General features: G+C 53.3%; 1 protein-coding gene across 1 annotated transcript in view; it reads left to right on the forward strand.

Moving 5' to 3' along the window:
* Window positions 1–19,817, forward strand: part of Obscn (obscurin, cytoskeletal calmodulin and titin-interacting RhoGEF) — a 128,710-nt gene that overhangs the window by 13,334 nt on the left and 95,559 nt on the right. Inside the window, 5 exon segments of the mRNA XM_071611901.1 lie at window positions 1,880–2,155; window positions 3,399–3,674; window positions 9,877–10,152; window positions 14,557–14,832; window positions 15,876–16,151. Coding sequence (XP_071468002.1) covers window positions 1,880–2,155; window positions 3,399–3,674; window positions 9,877–10,152; window positions 14,557–14,832; window positions 15,876–16,151 — 1,380 coding nt within the window.

Genomic DNA, 19,817 nt, shown 5'->3' on the forward strand with positions numbered 1-19,817 from the left:
GAGCTCGTGGTGTGCAACTCCAATGAAGTGCGGGAACCAGGGCCCATCCCCATCTGCCTGCTGAGCCTCAAAGTTCCCCCATCCCTGTAAGTCCAAGGCCCTGCTGCGGCTCAAGGCTGCACAGAAGCCTTTGGCTGGAGGTCACAGAGCAACTGAGGCCTCCTGTGTTTCTTGGCCATGACAGAGAACTGGGCCTGTCCAGGAGCCAGCCTGGGCTGCCTGGGACCCACAGAGGCAGCTGCTGCCTGGCTGGGACCTCGTGGGCACTGGGTGGTGGGCAATGGTGGGTGGTGGGAGATGTGGGATATCAATGTAGGAAGAGGGTGATGTGAGCCGCTCTTGGGGAGCTAGGGGGTCTCACTCATGGAGGAAGATGAACAGGCAGGATTCAGAGAGCGTTGTGGGGCCAAGGAGTTCTGCCAAGGGCGAGAGGAGGGCAGCAATGCCACAGAAAATGGGCAGGCCACAGAGGCTGAAGGGAGAGCCACCTGGGTGTGGATATGTGGGCTGTGGCAGAGATCAGTGGCTGCGTGGGGACAGGTGTCTTGACCGCTCTCCTGTGGGCCTGGCTCTGAGCATGAGGGACGGAGTAGGGAGAAGAGCCAGTGGGTGGAGGCTGACTGTTGCCCCAAAAGCCCTGTCCATAACTGTGTCCTGAGTCTAAGAGGATGGTGGGGTCTCCAGCCCTTCTGTTGTGGTCCTGTCTGTCCTGGCCACCAGGTCCCCGGGGGTGGTGGGTGAGGGATAGGAAAACAGGGCTTTCCTGCACCTTTTCTGAAGACAGGCTTGGGCATTATTTCTGTCTAGTCTTTGACACCAAAACGGTCCCTGAGGCCAGGGTGCATTTTCGTGAAGGAGGTTGTTGGCTTGTGGCTCTGGAGGTTCCAGAGGTGGTACCATGTGAGGGAAGCCCGTAAGCAGGAGGGGTCACGTCCCCAGACAGGAGCCAGAGAGGTGTGGTGGGCTCACCTCTCTGTGACACCCTCCTCCAGAGCCAAGAATCCCCCCAGGTTCCCCCAGGTCTTCCTGGGCTCTGTCCATCCCTGGGGTTCCCAGGCCAACTCTTGGTGGGCCCTCCATCTGCCAACCCACAGGGCACATGTGACCTTGGGGATACCCTCAAATCTCAGCAGACATGACAACAGAACCATACATAAGGTGGACGTGGTTGTATTTCTTAAAAGAAAAGACTTTAAAATCCAGTCCAGGGCCTTGAGAGTCTCTGCACACTTGTGTTGAGATCTCAGAGAGGCGTCCTTAAGGCAGAAGTCTCTATTAGATGACAAAGTGTGAGATGGCAGAGGTACAATCAGCCAGTCTATGTGTCTGATCCCACCAATATGATGGACTTCTGTAGTGTGGAAACCCTCTTTTCATGAACAACAAGAGATGCTGGTGGAACTGTCACACAGGAGGGGATGTCAGCACCTGACATTGAAAGGATGGGGGTTTCCAGGTGGCGGACATGAGGAGGGGACAGTTATGTTCATTCTCTGTGGGCCTGTCGGTCCGGGAAGCTGGGTCTTCCTTACACATGTGTTCGTCAGCTTCTCCTCATTGAGAGGGAATTCCCAGCAGCAACGAGAAGCAGAGACATGATGACATTGTGTTCCAAGTTGTAAGGGTCACTGGTCAGCCGTGAGCCCCAAATCCAGCTCAACTGCATTCAAAAATGAGGTAAACGAAGAATTTTCAGAAAGCATGTTCAGAGAGCTTACCGTCCACAAGATGGCCAAAGAGTCACCAATGTGTGCATTGTATAAGGAAGAAGATCCAACTTAGGCTAATGAGTGGATCCTACAGGCACCAGAATTTGAGGACAAGAAGGTGAGCCCTCATTTATTTATACCAATTGAATTCTCCTACTCTCTGTCCCCAGAGCCCAAGGCTGTGTTTGCCAAGGGGCAGCAGGCACAAAGCAAGGTGAAGGCCAAGGCGGGGGCCAGTGCCACTCTGAGCTGCGAGGTGGCCCAGGCCCAGACAGAGGTGACATGGTTCAAGGATGGGAAGAAGCTGAGCCAGAGCTCCCAGGTGCGCGTGGAGGCCTCTGGCTGCAGGCGGCAGCTGGTGGTGCAGCAGGTGGGCAAGGAGGACGCTGGGGAGTACAGCTGCGAGGCCGGGGGCCAGAGGGTCTCCTTCCACCTGGACGTCACAGGTGGGTGCTGCTGGGGCTGGGTGAATGGAGGGAGGGTGGTAAATCTAGGGCACCTGTGGCAGCCTAGGCTCTGTGAGGCCTATGTCCTTCCTGACCTTGGACCTAAGCATCTGTGGCCAAGCTCTGGGTGGAGTTGGGCACTGGGGTTGTTTGTGGCTGGGGAGCATGTCCTACAGGGGCAGGGGCTCCCTCTACCTGCTCGTGCCTACTTGCTGGGCCCAGAGCTCCAGAAGCCCTTGCTTGGGCCCTTTGGAATCCTGCATGTCCATCTGTCCTTCCCCCATCTCCATCCTCTCCCCACTGTGACCTGTCCCTGAGCCTGAGAAGGGGCCACAAGGGGCTCAGAGCCTCTCTCCTGATAACCCACCTGGTGCTGTGCTCTCTCCCAATGACCTGCCTGGTGCTGTTTTTTTTTCTGATTGGCTCAGGATGATGGTTCTCTGATGATTGGTCCACACTGGCACCTGGCTGTCTGCAAATTGGTTCACACTGGCACTTGGCTTTCTGCTGATTGGTCCACAGTGGCACTTGGCTGTCTGCTGATTGGCTGGCACTGAGCTCTGTGCTAATTTGCCCCATCTGGTACTGAGCTATCTGCTGACTGGCACACACTGTTACTGAGATCTATGCTGATTGGCTGGCACTTGACTCTCTGCTGATTGGCTTGCACAGGCTCTGAGGTCTCTGCTGATTGGCCAGCACCAGCAGTCGGTCTCCTGCATTCCTTTGGTAGCTGTGGCCAACAAAGATGTGGGTTTCTGGTTTGGTTCGGGCAAGGCGGACGCCGGGGAGTACAGCTGTGAGGCCGGGGGCTTATGTGTCCGCCTCCCCCTGCTTTTGTGCCCCCTGCGTAGTGGTAGAGCTGGGAAGCCACTGATGGGCTGGGGTCCCAGGGAGGAGAAGGGTCATGGTCTATTCCCAATGGCTGAGAGGATGGTGGCATCAGGAGGTAGGCCTGGCTGTGGTGGCCTTGTGGGCTGTGACAGTGCAGTTACCTGCAGGATCAGGGTGGATCAGGAAGTGCTTAGGGCTCTGATGAGGACAGACTGCCCAGCTGTCCACCCACCAGCCTTGGAGTTTGCAGCTTGGGTCATGAGTAGGATAGAACTTAGGCATGGCCATGCAATGTTCTGCTCATGATGGACACTCTGCTCGGCCATCCCTGGGGTGGGCTCAGGCTATGAGACAGGGCTGGGTCTGTTCTGGAGTCCCTGACCTGTGTGTCCTTTCCCTCTGTCCCCAGAGCCCAAGGCTGTATTTGCTAAGGGGCAACTGGCACACAGTGAGGTGAAGGCCCAGGCAGGGGCCAGCGCCACCCTGAGCTGCGAGGTGGCCCAGGCCCAGACAGAGGTGACGTGGTACAAGGATGGGAAGAAGCTGAGCCAGAGCTCCCAGGTGCATGTGGAGGCCTCTGACTGCAGGCGGCAGCTGGTGGTGCAGCAGGTGGGCAAGGCGGACGCTGGGGAGTACAGCTGCGAGGCAGGGGGCCAGAAGGTCTCCTTCCGCCTGGACGTCACAGGTGGGTTTCTTGAGGCTTTTCCTTGTGTTGCTTGGGATAAGTGCAGGAAGTTAGGGTGTGTGCTACTGCTGGCCCCTGTTCTCACAAGGCTTCCCTACCACTATGGCCTGCCACTGGAAATTCACCCTGAAGACCTGGAATTTGTAGACTGTTGTTTTGTCTTTTTATTGCTTACGCTTTACAACAACTCTATGTGGAAGGATTATGATTATACCTATTTTAAGATAAGGCTCAGGTAAGCTCTATAACTGGCTAAGATTTGTCTAGTAAGGATTTGCACCATCATGGGTGTGTGTGTGCTTGAAGAACTCCGGCTTCCCTATTTATGTAGCAGGCCTGCTGTGATATAGAGTCCCCACCTTTTGCTTGTATGAAAACAAGATCTCTTTCAATGCTGAGGGATCTTTTCTCTGGGTATCAAATTATAGTTCAGCAGTTACTTTTTTTTTTTTTGAAAGAGACACTTATCATATATATTTTTTTTATTTTGAAGACTTTTAATTTTTTTTATTTTGTTCTAATTAGGTATACATGACAGTAGAATGCATTTTGACACATCATACATAAATGGCATAAAACTTCTCATTCTTTTGATTGTATGTAATCATGTATGAACAAAGGGTATTTATGTCTGATTGTTTCTACTGTCATTTCTACCTGTATACTGCCTGCTCTCCCTTCATTCCCTTCTGTCTAGTCCAAATTACCTCACCCCTCCCAACCTTATTGTGAACTAGCATCTGCATATCAGGGAAGACATTTGGCCTTTGGGTCTTTGTGATTGGCTAATTTTGCTTAGCATAAAATTTCATCCATTTACTGACAAATGACATCATTTCATTCTTCTTTAAGGTTGAGTAATATTCCATTTTGTATATATGCCATAGTTTTTTTTATCCATTTATATGTTGAAGGGCACCTAGGTTGATTCCATAGTTTAGCTACTGTGAATTGAGCTTAGTAGTTACTTTTTTCCTATTTAAAGAGGCCATTCCATTGTTTTGAGGTGTGGGTCTGTTATGAGGTGGCTCCACCCTCATGAATGGATGAACACTATCTCCTGGAGGAGGGCAAGTCATGGCTTCCATATTGTACTTTGAAATATTTTCACATCAGGTTTATTATGGTTCCTTTGAGAGTCAGGTATTTTTTTTCCTTCTATTACTTTTGACTTTTTCATTTCAATTTTGATTTTCTGCAGCATGACCTTGATGAAACTTATATGGTTTCCTTTGTATTTATCCCAGCTGGGGTTGCTGAGCATCTTGAATCTGTGGGCTTATATCTTTGATCAGCTGTGGGTGTACTTGGCCTTTGCTGTCCTGTTCCGTGTGTGTCCCCTTTCAGGACTCCTGTTTGGCTCTGTTAGACATTTGCATGTTTTTTACATGTATATCTTCTCTTTGCCTCATAATCCATTCTTCTTTCTTTGCTTTAGCCTGGATATTTTCTTTTGACCTGTTTTTCAATTTACTAATATCATGTCCTGCTATATCTAATTGTTTGTCAGTCCCACCAAAAGTGAGTTTACTTTGAGTTATTGCATTTTATGCTTCATAATTTCCACTTCATCAATTTTTTATGGATTCTAAGGTTTGAGATTCTGTAGTGAAAGTCACCCTATAATTCCTGGGTCTTATACATGTTAAGCCCACATTCTGCCAGTGAACTCTATCTCCAGTAAGTTGCCAGATTTGATTCATTTTCTTATCTTTATTTTTTCAGTACTACTAAGCATGGTTATATGCCTGTCCAATAGCTGTAATAACTGAGATCACCTTTCCTCTAGCATGGCATTTTGTGTGTGTGGGGGGTGGGGGTGGGGGAGGTTTGCTAATTATTATGCCAGTTTCTGGCATGTCAAATAATTTTTAATTAACTGGCATTATATGAGAAAAGATGTTGAATATGGATGACTTTGTCTTGCTTCAGAGAGAGGATTCCTCTTTGCTCTTCTAGGCAGGTAGAGGATCACTGACCCATTTGGGCACATTCCAGAATCCTCTGACTCGAGGCTGAGTTGCAGTTTGATCAGGGTCTTTTAGCTCTGGTTTGTCCTGATCCTGGGCATAGTCCTGCATGGATTTCTCCAAAGATTAGGGTACTGTTATGGCCCTTTCCTAGGTTACCATCAGCTGTAACCATTGTTTCTTTAGGAAAGCAAGATGCTGAAATGTTCACACTAACTGTCAGAGGCTTTCTGCTTCTCTTCTGCTGTAGTTCAGATGTGTTGTATCTCGGATGTCTGTGTGTGGGCTTGGTACCTAGTGCACTGGTGTTTTGAGGTGGTGGGTCTGTTATGAGATGGCTCCACCCTCATGAACGGATGAACACTGTCTCGTGGAGGAGGTCAGGTCATGGCTTTCAGTTTTGTGACCAGATCATTACTTACCTGCAGGTGTTGGGCAAGATGTTTGGGATGCATTGGTTCTTGTGAGAAAGGGTTGTTTTAAGAATCCTGGTACCTCAATGACACCTCACATACTCTTGCTATTGGGATGCCATGAGGCCTCCTTAGAGCTACAGTAGTGCCACACCATAGCCTTGGACCTGCAGGTCTTAGCTACATAATCTTTTCTTTTCTAACATCTGGCCTCAGCCATATATTTTAGCAATACAAAACAAACCATGACAGCTCTGTAGCCTCCTGCCCCCGTGCAGCTTCAAACTCCTCAAAGTCTGGATTGGAAATGACTCAAAAGTGGGCTTCATTCTCTACTGCTCTTTTCCTTGGGGGCTTGGCTCCTCAATCTCAGATTTATTCTATTTGTGTGAGAAGTCCCTGCATCTTTGGCTCCCTTCTTTCTTAGAGCTGCACTGCAGCTGGCCCTTTGCATGGGTTTTCACTGTTCTGTCATAGAAGCAAGGACAAACAGGGGCCCAGTGTGAGCACACCTCTGAGAATACCTCCCTCAGGACTTTGCCTCCTCATACCCAGACTCCTTGGACTGCTCTGAAGCACACTGCTAGGTGCACATGTCCACCTTCCTGCTCATGCCATGTTTGTTGCTGCAGGATGATCCTTGGCACTCACCAGGGCTGAGGGTCCCCAAATATCACTCTGACCATGGTGTTCCCTGGCTCTGCATCTGCACCACCAGTCTCCTCCTCCAATTTAGGGCACTCACTGATCTCACAGAGTGTGGGACCTCCTGCTCAGTCCCCTCCTCCAGCATGACGTCCTGACTGATGTCATGGAGAGTGTGTCCTCCTGCTCGATCCCCTCCTCCAGCATGGCATCCTGACCTATTTCACGGAGTGTGGGACCTCCTGCTTGGTCCCCTCCTCCAGCATCGCATCCTGACTGATCTCATGGAGAGTGTGTCCTCCTGCTCGGTCCTCTCCTCCAGCATGGCGTCCTGACTGATCTCACAGAGTGTGTGTCCTCCTGCTCAGTCCCCTCCTCCAGCATCGCATCCTGACTGATCTCATGGAGAGTGTGTCCTCCTGCTCGATCCCCTCCTCCAGCATGGCATCCTGACCAATTTCACGGAGTGTGGGACCTCCTGCTTGGTCCCCTCCTCCAGCATCGCATCCTGACTGATCTCATGGAGAGTGTGTCCTCCTGCTCAGTCCCCTCCTCCAGCATGGCGTCCTGACTTATCTCACAGAGTGTGTCCTCCTGCTCGGTCCCTTCCTCCAGCATGGCACCCTGACTGATCTCACGGAGAGTGTGTCCTGGTGTCCATGGTTTATCTGCCTTTGTCTTCCCCTTCTGAAAGTGCTGTGGGAGCACAGCCTTCTGTCTGACTGGGGCAGCATCTGCTGAGGTCTGCAGTTTTCTGTGGCTGCTGAGTTCTCCACAAATGGTAGCCGTGGAGACCAGTGAGTCAGTGAACACCACATCCACCGGGTGGACTCTCTTCAGCATATTTACATGCCGAAATGGACAGGGATGGAAACTAGTGCTGTGAGGGGGCATATGATTCAGTTGGAGTGGGACGTACACAGTTCAAGACCCTCGAGGTTGTGGGAGGTTGGAGATGGGAGCTGCCCGCACTGCTGAGAGTGCCACTTGGTGCCCTGTTTGAGAGGTCTCCTAAGGCCATGCACATCCTGTGCTGCCATGGACGTCCACAGCAGCCTTCCTCATTGTATCCCCGTCCTGGAAAAAGCCCCAACAAGCCCCAAGAGTAAGGGAATCCCTCGAGGCGCTGTGCAGCACAACTCTGTCCCAGCACAGAGACCATTGCCTGTGCGGCCACGTGGCGGTTCTCACAGACACTGTGCTGGAGGAAGGAGACCAACCCTAGCATGCTCAGCTGTGGGCCTGCTCTGAGAAAGGCTGTCAGTGGGGTGCCGTGAGGTCCCACGGGACCACCATGTGTGCTGCTGCTACACGTGCACAACTGACTTGGTCCTTGTACAACCAGAGGCCAGGCCCTGGCAGCATGTTACAGGGGTCAGAGCAGCGGCTGCCCCCGTTCTTCTGTGTGGGTAGCCCCTGGGTAGTTAGTTGGTGTGTTCTGGTTGGGTGGAAATGGGAACACCTGAGGTTGTGGAGCCAACACCTTGATGTGGGCTCACACTGAAGTGAAAGGCACAATTGGTTTGTAGAGGACAAAGGTGTGTCAGCCTGGAGTGTGGTAATGAACAGCCAGGACCTGCCAATGCAGCCACTGTCCCGAGGCAGACAGTGAACCAGGGACCGGGAGTTGATGGTCCAGCCTCTTCCCTCCAGCTTCAGATCGCGCTTGGCTCAGGACATGGCCAACACGAGAAGTTGACCTCTGAGACAGGAAATGCTCTGTGAACACAAGCCTGATGGGAGTGGACACATGATGTCTCTTCGTTGAGGACCCAGTTCACGGAGCTTGAAGCTTTAGTCCTGTCAGATGGGTTGATATCAGTGCTGTGTCCCTGATCTGTGCGTCCCTCCCCTCTATCCCCAGAGCCCAAGGCTGTGTTTGCCAAGGGGCAGCCAGCACGCAGTGAGGTGAAGGCCCAGGCGGGGGCGAGTGCCACTCTGAGCTGCGAGGTGGCCCAGGCCCAGACAGAGGTGACATGGTACAAGGATGGGAAGAAGCTGAGCCAGAGCTCCCAGGTGCGCGTGGAGGCCTCTGGCTGCAGGCGGCAGCTGGTGGTGCAGCAGGTGGGCAAGGCGGACGCTGGGGAGTACAGCTGCGAGGCCGGGGGCCAGAGGGTCTCCTTCCGCCTGGACGTCACAGGTGGGTGCTGCTGGGGTTGGGTGAATGGAGGGAGGGTGGTAACTCTAGGGCACCTGTGGCAGCCTAGGCTCTGTGAGGCCTGTGTCTTTCCTGACCTTGGGCCTCAGCATCTGTGGCCAAGCTCTGGGTGGAGTTGGGCACTGGGGTTGTTTGTGGCTGGGGAGCATGTCCTGCAGGGGCAGGGGCTCCCTCTACCTGCCTGTGCCTACTTGCTGGGCCCAGAGCTCCAGAAGCCCTTGCTTGGGCCCTTTGGAATCCTGCATGTCCATCTCTCCTTCCCCCATCTCCTCCTTCTCCCCACTGTGACCTGTCCCTGAGCCTGGGAAGGGACCACATGGGGCTTACAGCCTCTCTCTTGATGGCTTACTTGGTGCTGGGCTCTCCCCTCTGCCTGGTGCAGGGGTCTCTCTTGATTGGTCCACACTGGCACTGAGCTCTCTGCTGACTAGCCCATAGGGGTGCTGAGCTCTATGCTGATTGGCTTGCACAGGCTCTGAGGTCTCTGCCGATTGGCCAGCACTGGCATTCTGGTCTCCTGCATTCCTTTGGTAGCTGGGGCCAACAAAGATGTGGGTTTCTGGTTTGGTGCTCAGGTGGACTTCCCTGCTGTGTCCACCTCTACCAGCTTTTGTGTTCCCTGCATGGTGGGAGAGCTGGGAAGCCACTGATGGGCTGGGGTCCCAGGGAGGAGAAGGGTCATGGTCTATTCCCAATGGCTGGGAGGGTGTTGGCATCAGGAGGTAGGCCTGGCTGTGGTGGCCTTGTGGGCTGTGACAGTGCAGTTACCTGCAGGATCAGGGTAGATCAGGAAGTGCTTAGGGCTCTAATGAGGACAGGCTGCCCAGCTGTCCACCCACCAGCTTTGGAGTTTGCAGCTTGGGTCATGTGTAGGATAGAACTTAGGTATGACCATGCAGTGTTCTGCTCATGATGGATACTCTGCTTGGCCATCCCTGGGGTGGGCTCAGGCTGTGAGACAGGGCTGAGTCTGTTCTGGAGTCCCTGACCTGTGTGTCCTTTCCCTCTGTCCCCAGAGCCCAAGGCTGTGTTTGCCAAGGGGCAGCCAACACACAGTGAGGTGAAGGCCCAGGCGGGGGCCAGCGCTACCCTGAGCTGTGAGGTGGCCCAGGCCCAGACAGAGGTGACGTGGTACAAGGATGGGAAGAAGCTAAGCCAGAACTCCCAGGTGCGCGTGGAGGCCTCTGGCTGCAGGCGGCAGCTGGTGTTGCAGCAGGCGGGCAAGGCGGACGCTGGGGATTACAGCTGCGAGGCTGGGGGCCAGAGGGTCTCCTTCCATCTGGATGTCACAGGTGAGTCCTCTGAGTTCCAAGTTAACCTGCACGAAGGTGACAATGAGTAGGGCGTTTGACCTCGGCAGATCTTTTGCCTGTGTTTGTGGCTTTCTTTTGTCTAGTTTCCCAATGTCGCCTGTCCCCAGTGCTTGCTGGGAGCCCTAGTGGGCCAGGTGGGAGAGGGCCCAGGGCTGTGCACATGGTGTCTCATGGAGTGACCCTTGGCCATGCCTCCTAGCACCCAGCATCTTCCTGGTGCTCCTTGGTGTCTGGGACTCTGGCTCTGTCTGTGCTTGGGTTCCTGAGTTCCAAGATGTCTGTCACCTGAGTGTGTGAGCTCTTCCTCTCAGGACGAGTGTCACCTGGCTCTGGTCAGAGGGAGACTTGTATATTGCGGAACTTTAATGAGGTGGAAGTTTGGCTGTAGGTCATGCTCTAAGGTGCTACAAGAGTGAGCTGTTCATGGTCGATTTCTTGGTTTGGACCCTTCCTCCCATGGGCCTGGAGCTGTTTTATCTTGTTTCCTATGTGCAGTGACATCAAGGGACCTCATTGTTGCTTGTTTCCAGAGGGACCAGGTATTGGCACTGAGGCTGATGGTGCTTATGCCAGGTGCTGTCCACAGTTTTCATTGCCATACTAGGTCAGAGCTGCCCTGCAGAAATGTGGGAACAAGAAGGAGCGAGCAGCTTCTGCCACAGTAGCAGGCTCTGCAGTGCGTTAGCGGCCGAGCAGCTGCCCACCTTCTGTGGTTGGAGTGTGCGGGCCTTGGTGGAGAAGCCTGAGAAGCTCAGTGATCTTCCTCTCTCTAGGGTCCCAGGGTGGGTGGGCTGCAGGGCCAGCTAACCTGTAGGTAGCGCCAGCTCTGGTTCCTGGCTTCCAGGAGTGTGCTCTCTGATGACAGATTGACAGGCTTGGTCATTTGGCTTATTCCTAGTAAACAGTGAAAATGGACATAGAAAGTACAGAAATCTGAAGTCGTCCTATGGCTTCTAGATAAATGGAATTAGTGACCAGATCTAAGCCTGATAATTTTCTGGTAAAATATATGAGATACTAATGAAAACAATTATTCCACACGTGTGGAAATTGCCGTCACGAGTGGAGCAAGGAGACGCCTCTGTGAGTCATTTTAAGCTGAGCACGGGGCAGCAGGGCCAGAACCTGACAAGGAAAGTGGGGGTCAGTGCACAGACCAGCCACCAGACTCTGAAGGATAGACGTGGAGCACTGGCCAGCCCCTCAGCAGCAGGCAGGAGGGCAGCCTGGAAGCACCAGCTCCAGCACAGCTTTCCCAGCTAAGGTGCTGGACCAAGTCGAACATTATAAATCTAGAGATCAGTGGACGCACTTAGCCTGGTTGAGTGGAGCTTTCTTCAGCTGAAGATGGGTGCAGAACACCAGGGCACCTGTCGGGGGCGCCTGGAAGGCCACCATCACTTTCACCACCTTTGTCCAGCACCTTTGTCCAGGAGCAGGGGGAAAGAAAAGTGGACAGCATAGGTGTAAGAGTGTAGAAATGAGTTCACGGGTGATGATCATCAGTTGAGGAGCCAACAGAACTGCGGGGTTGGAGGTGCCGCTGGGCACGGTCATCATATAGATGCAACGGGCAGAAAACACGTCTTTACCTACATGCACAGGTGACAGCAGAAGTGAAACTTCAGATAATTCACAACGCATCAAACCGGTCACATTCCTAGTTCTACCTCTAATAAGGATCTTAAGGTTTGGGGGCATAATTAATTTTTTTTATGACAGTCAACAGGGCTAAATAAATGAATAGAAATTAATTTAAAAAATCAAAGACATTTACTAATAATCAAAATCTAAACAAGGGTCATGTGGGGGCAGGGCCAGTGGGAGACAAAGGACAAGTGCAGCAACCACACACTGGAGGGGACAGAAAGGCACTGAGAGGCTATGAGGTGGACAGGACATTTCCATACAGGCCAGGGGTCAAGACAGAGCCACTGCTTGGCACTCAGAACCAGGCCTGCCATTGCCAGCCCTCTCCTGTTTCTTTCTGCCTTGCGTTTGTGTGAGAGGTAGAGAAAGATGATGTTTTCATAGTGACTGGACCATTTGAATGCGTGGAAAGATGAAAAGACACTGGGTATGGTCCATATGTTCCAGGGGGTCAGGGCTTCATGAGCTGAAGCCACAGACACCTTGTGTGTCGCACAGTTGATGGAGACGTCGGGGGCAGGTGCCTACCCAACTTCATCCCTAACCCTGGGGCAAGAGAAAGTTATTTGAATGAAACATAACTGAATCCATGGCTCCTAGGAAGACACCTGCGAGACAGAACAGGGCACGGAGGCCTTGAGAAATCACAAAAGAAATAAGAGCCAACTCTCTACCACCCCCACACATGAGCACCTCCAATGAAGACAGAAGGGCCGCACGATAAGTGGGCAGAAGACTTGAGCAGACACCTAAAGCACCAGTAACTGTCACAGATGCTTGGCTTTGTGCAGCCTCAGTGGGCACAGGAGCCACAGTGGCCTAGGCTCCCTGAGGAGCAGCCCACAGTTCAGAGCAGGCAGCAGTTGGGCCCTCCCAGGACCTGCCAAGAGACACACACCCAGCATGGTCCTGGGGAGACTCTTCCTGGTCACTGAGGGGCAGGTGCAGCATCAGGCCCTGCAGTTCCTCCCTGGAGGAGCCTGTGCAGGGAGCTGTCACAGTGTTCCCACCTGGAACAGCCCCATGCAGCAGGGGCAGGCTGTGTCACACACTGTGGTCCCTTGTGCTAAGGGTGTTGGGCTTCTCCAGGGCACGAGCTAGTGTGGCCTGCAGAAGGGTCTGTCCTCAACTCTCCAGCCAGATGTCCTTCCCCAGGTGGCTTCCTGCCATAGACAGAGTCCCTGACCTGTGTGTCCCTCCCCTCTGTCCCCAGAGCCCAAGGTGGTGTTTGCTAAAGAGCAGCTGGCACGCAGCGAGGTGAAGGCTGAGATGGGGGCCAGTGCCACTCTGAGCTGCGAGGTGGCCCAGGCCCAGACAGAGGTGACGTGGTACAAGGATGGGAAGAAGCTGAGCCAGAGCTCCCAGGTGCGCGTGGAGGCCTCTGGCTGCAGGCAGCAGCTGGTGGTGCAGCAGGCGGGCAAGGCGGACGCTGGGGAGTACAGCTGCGAGGCCGGGGGCCAGAGGGTCTCTTTCCGCCTGGACGTCACAGGTGGGTGCTGCTGGGGTTGGGTGAATGGAGGGAGGGTGGTAACTTTAGGGCACCTGTGGCAGCCTAGGCTCTGTGAGGCCTATGTCCTTCCTGACCTTGGGCCTCAGCATCTGTGGCCAAGCTCTGGGTGGAGTTGGGCACTGGGGATTGCTTGATACTGGAGACCATGTCCTGTAGGGGCAGGGGCTCCCTCTACCTGCCCGAGTCTACTTGCTGGGCCCAGAGCTCCAGAAGCCCTTGCTTGGGCCCTTTGGAATCCTGCATGTCCATCTGTCCTTCCCCCATCTCCTCCTCCTCCCCACTGTGACCTGTCCCTGAGCCTGGGAAGGGGCCACAAGGGGCTCAGAGCCTCTTTCCTGATAGCCCACCTGGTGCTGGACTCTCTCCCAGTGACTTGCCTAGTGTTGGGTTTTTTCTGATTGGTTCAGGATGACAGTTCTCTGATGATTGGTCCACACTGGCACCTTGCTGTCTGTAGATTGGTTCACACTGGCACTTGGCTGTCTGCTGATTGGTCCACAGTGGCACTTGGCTGTCTGCTGATTGGCTGGCACTGAGCTCTGTGCTAATTTGCGCCATCTGGTACTGAGCTGTCTGCTGACTGGCGCACACTGTTAGTGAGCTCTGGGCTGATTGGCTGGCACTTGACTCTCTGCTGATTGGCTTGCACAGGCTCTGAGGTCTCTGCTGATGGGCCAGCACTGGCAGTCTGGTCTCCTGCATTCCTTTGGTAGCTGTGGCCAACAAAGATGTGGGTTTCTGGTTTGGTGTGGGCAAGGCGGACACTGGGGAGAACAGCTGCGAGGCTAGGGGCTGCTGTGTCTGCCTCCTCCTGCTTTTGTGCCCCCTGCATAGTGGGAGAGCTGGGAAGCCACTGATGGGCTGGGGTCCCAGGGAGGAGGAGGGTCATGGTCTATTCCCAATGGCTGGGAGTGTGGTGGCATCAGGAGGTAGGCCTGGCTGTGGTGGCCTTGTGGGCTGTGACAGTGCAGTTACCTGCAGGATCAGAGTGGATCAGGAAGTGCTTAGGGCTCTGATGAGGACAGGCTGCCCAGCTGTCCACCCACCAGCCTTGGAGTTTGCAGCTTGGGTCATGAGTAGGATAGAACTTAGGCATGGCCATGCAATGTTCTGCTCATGATGGACACTCTGCTCGGCCATCCCTGGGGTGGGCTCAGGCTGTGAGACAGGGCTGGGTCTGTTCTGGAGTCCCTGACTTGTGTGTCCTTTCCCTCTGTCCCCAGAGCCCAAGGTGGTATTTGCCAAGGAGCAGCCGGCACGCAGCGAGGTGAAGGCCGAGGCGGGGGCCTGCACCACTCTGAGCTGTGAGGTGGCCCAGGCCCAGACAGAGGTGACGTGGTATAAGGATGGGAAGAAGCTGAGCCAGAGCTCCCAGGTGCGCGTGGAGGCCTCTGGCTGCAGGCGGCAGCTGGTGGTGCAGCAGGCGGGCAAGGCGGACGCTGGGGAGTACAGCTGTGAGGCCGGGGGCCAGAGGGTCTCCTTCCGCCTGGACGTCACAGGTGAGTCCTGTAGTACCTGTTTGGAGGTGATGAGACTGGCTATTGGCCCAGATGGACATTCCTGTGAGATGTTTTCCTATTAGATCTCGTCTCTCCAGCTTCCATCTTCCTAACTGGAGGACAGTAGCTGGCTGGGAATGGCTCACAGGGAGAGGGCTTTTTATGAACCCCTAGTGGGGTTTCCACTCTCCAATGACCAGTCATACCACAGAGTCTACCCAGAGCCTTCTAGGGTCTCCTTGGTGTGCAGGACGCTGGCTCTCCCTGTGGTCTGACGTGGACCAGATGTCATGTCTGTGCATCTTTCTGTCGGATGCTCTGGTGCCCTCATCTGCACCACGGCTAGTTCTCACTAGTGAGAGAGGTCTGAATTTCCCAACTGGGGTAATGGGTATTTCACCCATCGCAGGGTGTGTGGAATTGTTCAAGGCATATGTGCATGTTGGAGTTCTGGTGTTCTGGGGCAGCCTCCCCTCCTGTGAATGGTGTGGCCATGGTCTGTGACTCAAAGCTGGTGGGAAACCCTGACCTAATGTGGGAGGTTTTCCTCCTGTTCCATCCCACAGATAGGAACCATCCTTTGCCCAGTGTGTAGATGCTGTGTGAGGCCCTGCCCCCTGGCCAGTCATCAGGTGGCGTGGTCAAGGTAGTCAGAGTGTCACAGTCTGATGTTAAAGTAATGGCCCCCAAACCACAGGCTTTACTACAATGTGTTCTCATAATTGTTTGCTTTTGTTATTAGGCACTGTTTTTAATTTCTTACTGTGCCTAATTTTAAGATAAGCTTCATCATGCTGTGTGTACGGGGAAACCCAGAACCACACAGGGCTCTGTGGTACCAGTGTCCAGGCATCTGTTGTGGGTCCTGGGTGTGTTCTGAGCAGAGAAGGGGATGCCTCTACTGTGCTGAGGCTTCCCCAGGGTACGAGCTGGTGCAGCCTGCAAAGGGTCTGCCCTAGCCGTCCAGCCAGATGTCCTTCCCCAGGTGGCTTCCTGTCCTGGACAGAGTCTCTGACCTGTGCGTCCCTTCCCTCTGTCCCCAGAGCCTAAGGTGGTGTTTGCCAAGGGACAGCCAGCACACAGTGAGGTGAAGGCCCAGGCGGGGGCGAGTGCCACTCTGAGCTGCGAGGTGGCCCAGGCCCAGACAGAGGTGACGTGGTACAAGGATGGGAAGAAGCTGAGCCAGAGCTCCCAGGTGCGCGTGGAGTCCTCTGGCTGCAGGCGGCAGCTGGTGGTGCAGCAGGCGGGCAAGGCAGACGCTGGGGAGTACAGCTGTGAGGCCGGGGGCCAGAGGGTCTCCTTCCGCCTGAATGTCACAGGTGAGTCCCTGCACAGCACCTTGCCTTGTTTGGTGACATGCCCTGTGCTCTCCGTTAGACTTCTGTGCTCAGCCGTACCCCTCCTCCCTCCCTTCTTGTTCATATGTAGCTGGGCTTGGTAGTTGTGGGGGAGGACTGCCCACCCCCTCACACTGGAGTATAACTTTGCGTGGGGTGCACTAGCACCCTGAACGCTGCCCCGCCCCTGCTGATGTTCTCTGCTGTCTGCGTTTGGCTCCCTCTGGCCTGCAACCCCTGATAGACCAGGTGTCTCCCCAGAGAACGCTGAATGTTCCTCTGCCTCCTATGATCTGGCTGCTCCTGAATGCTGTCCCCAGCACCACATGGGTAGTTGCTGGTGAGGGACATTTTAATTGATGCTGGGTAGGGTCAGAGGAAATTTTGGACACAGTCACTCTTGGTGTTATCTCAAGACTGACCTTAGGTATCTGGGATGTTCCTATGCCCTTTCTCATAGGGCAGAGATCTCCGTGCACTTTTGGGCAACCTCTAGGCCTGGGCCTTCCTGCAGTGTGTGTGGGCAGAGGGTTGGCAGCCATGTCTGGGCTGCCCCTGGAGTCAGGGTGGGCCCTCAAGGGAAAGTTTGTTTCCTTTTTGTCTTTGGTTAGCACTGTTCTATGTCAGAATTTTACTTTGGAATTTGACTTACAGATTTAGAACTGCAAAGGAATACATTAGTTGAAGCTACATCAGTTTTCGTTAAAGTTGAGTTTCTGTAGCAGGATCCACTAGCTGGTAGAGCAGAGCTGATGTTGTAGAACTTCCTAGTGAGTCGTGTGTGTCTGCCTCCCTGACTGACTCACAGGGAGTCTAAGAGCCCAGTTTACTTTCCTTTCACTGTGGAGTCTTAACATCAATCAGGTGGGCTGTGGCACAGCAGACCTCCAGGTGCCCAACAGAATGGCATGGCATAGCAACAGAAGGGGTTTGTGATCATGTAAGGGTCCCCAACACCCTGTGTGTCTTTCTAAGATGTTATTTAAGGAACTCCAAGATGTTGTTTTATGATATTTTTATGGTGATAAATTTGGAAAGTCTTGACAAATTGACAGATTCTTGGGAAACAATATGAAGATGTCACACAAGAAGAAATAGACAACTCAAACTGTCCTAAAACTTAAAAAAAATAAGAAATATTTTTCACAGAGAAGGGTGTAAGTCCAGGAGCTCTTCTGCTAAATGTTCTGGAAAGAACTGACTCCACCTTCCTTGAGAGTCTTCCAGAGAACAGAACAGGAAGAAACACTCTCGATCCTGTTGGACGTAGACAGCCCAGTACACCGGGAAAGTGTGGAAGACAGAGATGCATCTTCCGAGATGTCAGGCCACAACTTCAACAGCACCCAGCAAAAGTGATGGAGCAGTGGCCAGGAGGAGACGGTGCACCCCCCACCCCAGGGCAGTGTCCAGGAACGCAGCACTGGCTGAGAGTGAAACACTGGGGAACCCAAAGAGCAGCTGCGATAAGGATACAGCATCAGGCCATCCACCAGGTCCCTGACCACTACAGCAAATGGATACGTGGATAGTAGGAAGCGCTAGCTGGCGTGCAGCGAGAGCTGGACCTTGAGGGGAAGGCACAGATGGGAAGAGGAAAATGGAATTGAAGGTACTGCAGTTGGAGTTGAGTGGAATTCTGTGGCTCTGTTCCGGAAATCCAAGGATATGTGATCAGGTGGAGTTAGTGGCTTACCAAGGTAGCCTGTGCAGATTTGAGTCCACTCTGCGGGGGGCGAGCAGCGAGCAGTGGAAAATGAAAGCTCAGAGTAGAGGATGAAGGCCTCTTATCCAGAATGTTAAGCCAGAAGTGCTTGGGTTTTAGATTTTCTTGGATTTGGGGATATTTGCATACACATAATGAGCTATCTTTGGGATGAGACCTGAGTGTAAATGTGAAATTCACTTGTTTCATACACATTCCACACATAGCTTGAAGGCAATTTTTCACAACATTTTAGGAAGATTTTGTGCATGAAATGAGGCTCCTGGTGTAGGATTTTCCACCTGGAGCAATCATATAGTCGCTCAGACAGTTTTGGATTTTGCAGCATTTTGGTTTTGGATCAGGGATTCTCACTTGTGTTTACATAAGATGCTAAGTGTAAAGCAAGACATTCAAAGGCTCTTCAGGGTAAGTCAGACATTTTTGAGAGACACCAAATAACATCTAAGTAAGTGGACATAAGGGCATGGAAGAGTCAGACCATCATCAGCCTGCAGGGTCCCCATGCTGTGGAGCAGGCCCGGGTGCAGGGTGCAGAGCACGCTGGCCCTCAGGCTCTGACAGGCAAGCTGAGCGTCCCCCGTCGCTGAGAATTGACTAAAGCTACGGTAGCAGACAGCGGGTCCACGGTGTGAGACACAGGAGCCCTGCATCTAGCTGTGCCTACGGGACTCTGCATGGCCCCCACACAGGCAACACTGTATTCATTCTTGGGAATGTTTTTAGGACATGAAGCCACATGGAAACACAGCTGTCTGGTACTTCTCACCATGTACAAAAGCTAGTCAGGAGAACTAGAGATTCAGGATCCTGGGAGAGCTGCGGTGGTCTTAGATGACATCACAGATGCTTAGAGACTTCATGCCAAGGAAAGATTTCTAACAGAACAAGACATGATCACGGCGGAGCAAGAGTGACAATCTGACTATGTTAAAACAAAGACTCAGACACTTTGGAGGCTTCTGGTTCAGTTTGCTTGGTGTTGCTGCATCTCAACAACAGGCTGGGTAACATATCTGAGAAGTTCCTGTGGCTTACAATTTTGGTGGCTGAAGGTCCAAACAGCATGGAGCCCATTTCCTGGTGAGGGTCCCAGCTGCACCACAAAGAGAAGCAGAAGGGGACTGGCCACATGCAGAGGGGGCCAGACACACCAAGATTTGTGACGGCCTGCTCTTGTGAGACCTGATCCATACCTACAGGAGCCAGCTTTCCCCACAAACCTCGATTCACACAAGAGGGTGAAGCCCTGAGCTCATCAGCTTCCACTGGGTCCCCTCCAAAGAGTCCCATGACCTCCACACTGCACACAGGAACCAGCTTAAGGCACAGGAGTGTTGGGGGACAGCACATCCAAGCCATACAACACACAGAGGGAGTCTACAGCCATCCTGCGGGGGACAGAAAAGCTTGCACATGTAAAGAGAGCACCTAGATTAAAAGAAAAACCATCAACTTAAAATGCACATCAGGCTTGAACCTTGAAACAACAGAGGAGCACCACTGACAGCCAAAAACACGAGAAGGTCTCTACCCTCAGGACAGGACCCAGGAGCCAGAAGTGACCCATATGTCCCCAGAGGAGCTGCCAACATGCTCAGAGCAGGCAGGAGGTGGGCCCTCCCAGGTCCTGCCCAGAGCTCATGCTCTGCACAGTTCTGGGGAGACTCTTCTTGGTCACTGAGGGACAGGTGCAGCATCAGGCCCTGCAGTCCCTCCCTGGAGGAGCCTGTGCAGGGAGCTGTCACACAGTCCCCACCTGGAACAGCTCCATGCAGCAGGCTGTGTCACACACCATGGTCCCTTGTGCTGAGGGTGCTGGGTTCTCCAGGACACAAGCTGGTGTGGCCTGCAGAAGGGTCTGTACTCAGCCACCCAGCCAGATGTCCTTCCCCAGGTGGCTTCCTACCCTGGACAGAGTC

The sequence above is a fragment of the Marmota flaviventris genome, chromosome 5 (genome assembly GCF_047511675.1).
Source record: "Marmota flaviventris isolate mMarFla1 chromosome 5, mMarFla1.hap1, whole genome shotgun sequence".
Lineage (NCBI taxonomy): Eukaryota > Metazoa > Chordata > Mammalia > Rodentia > Sciuridae > Marmota > Marmota flaviventris.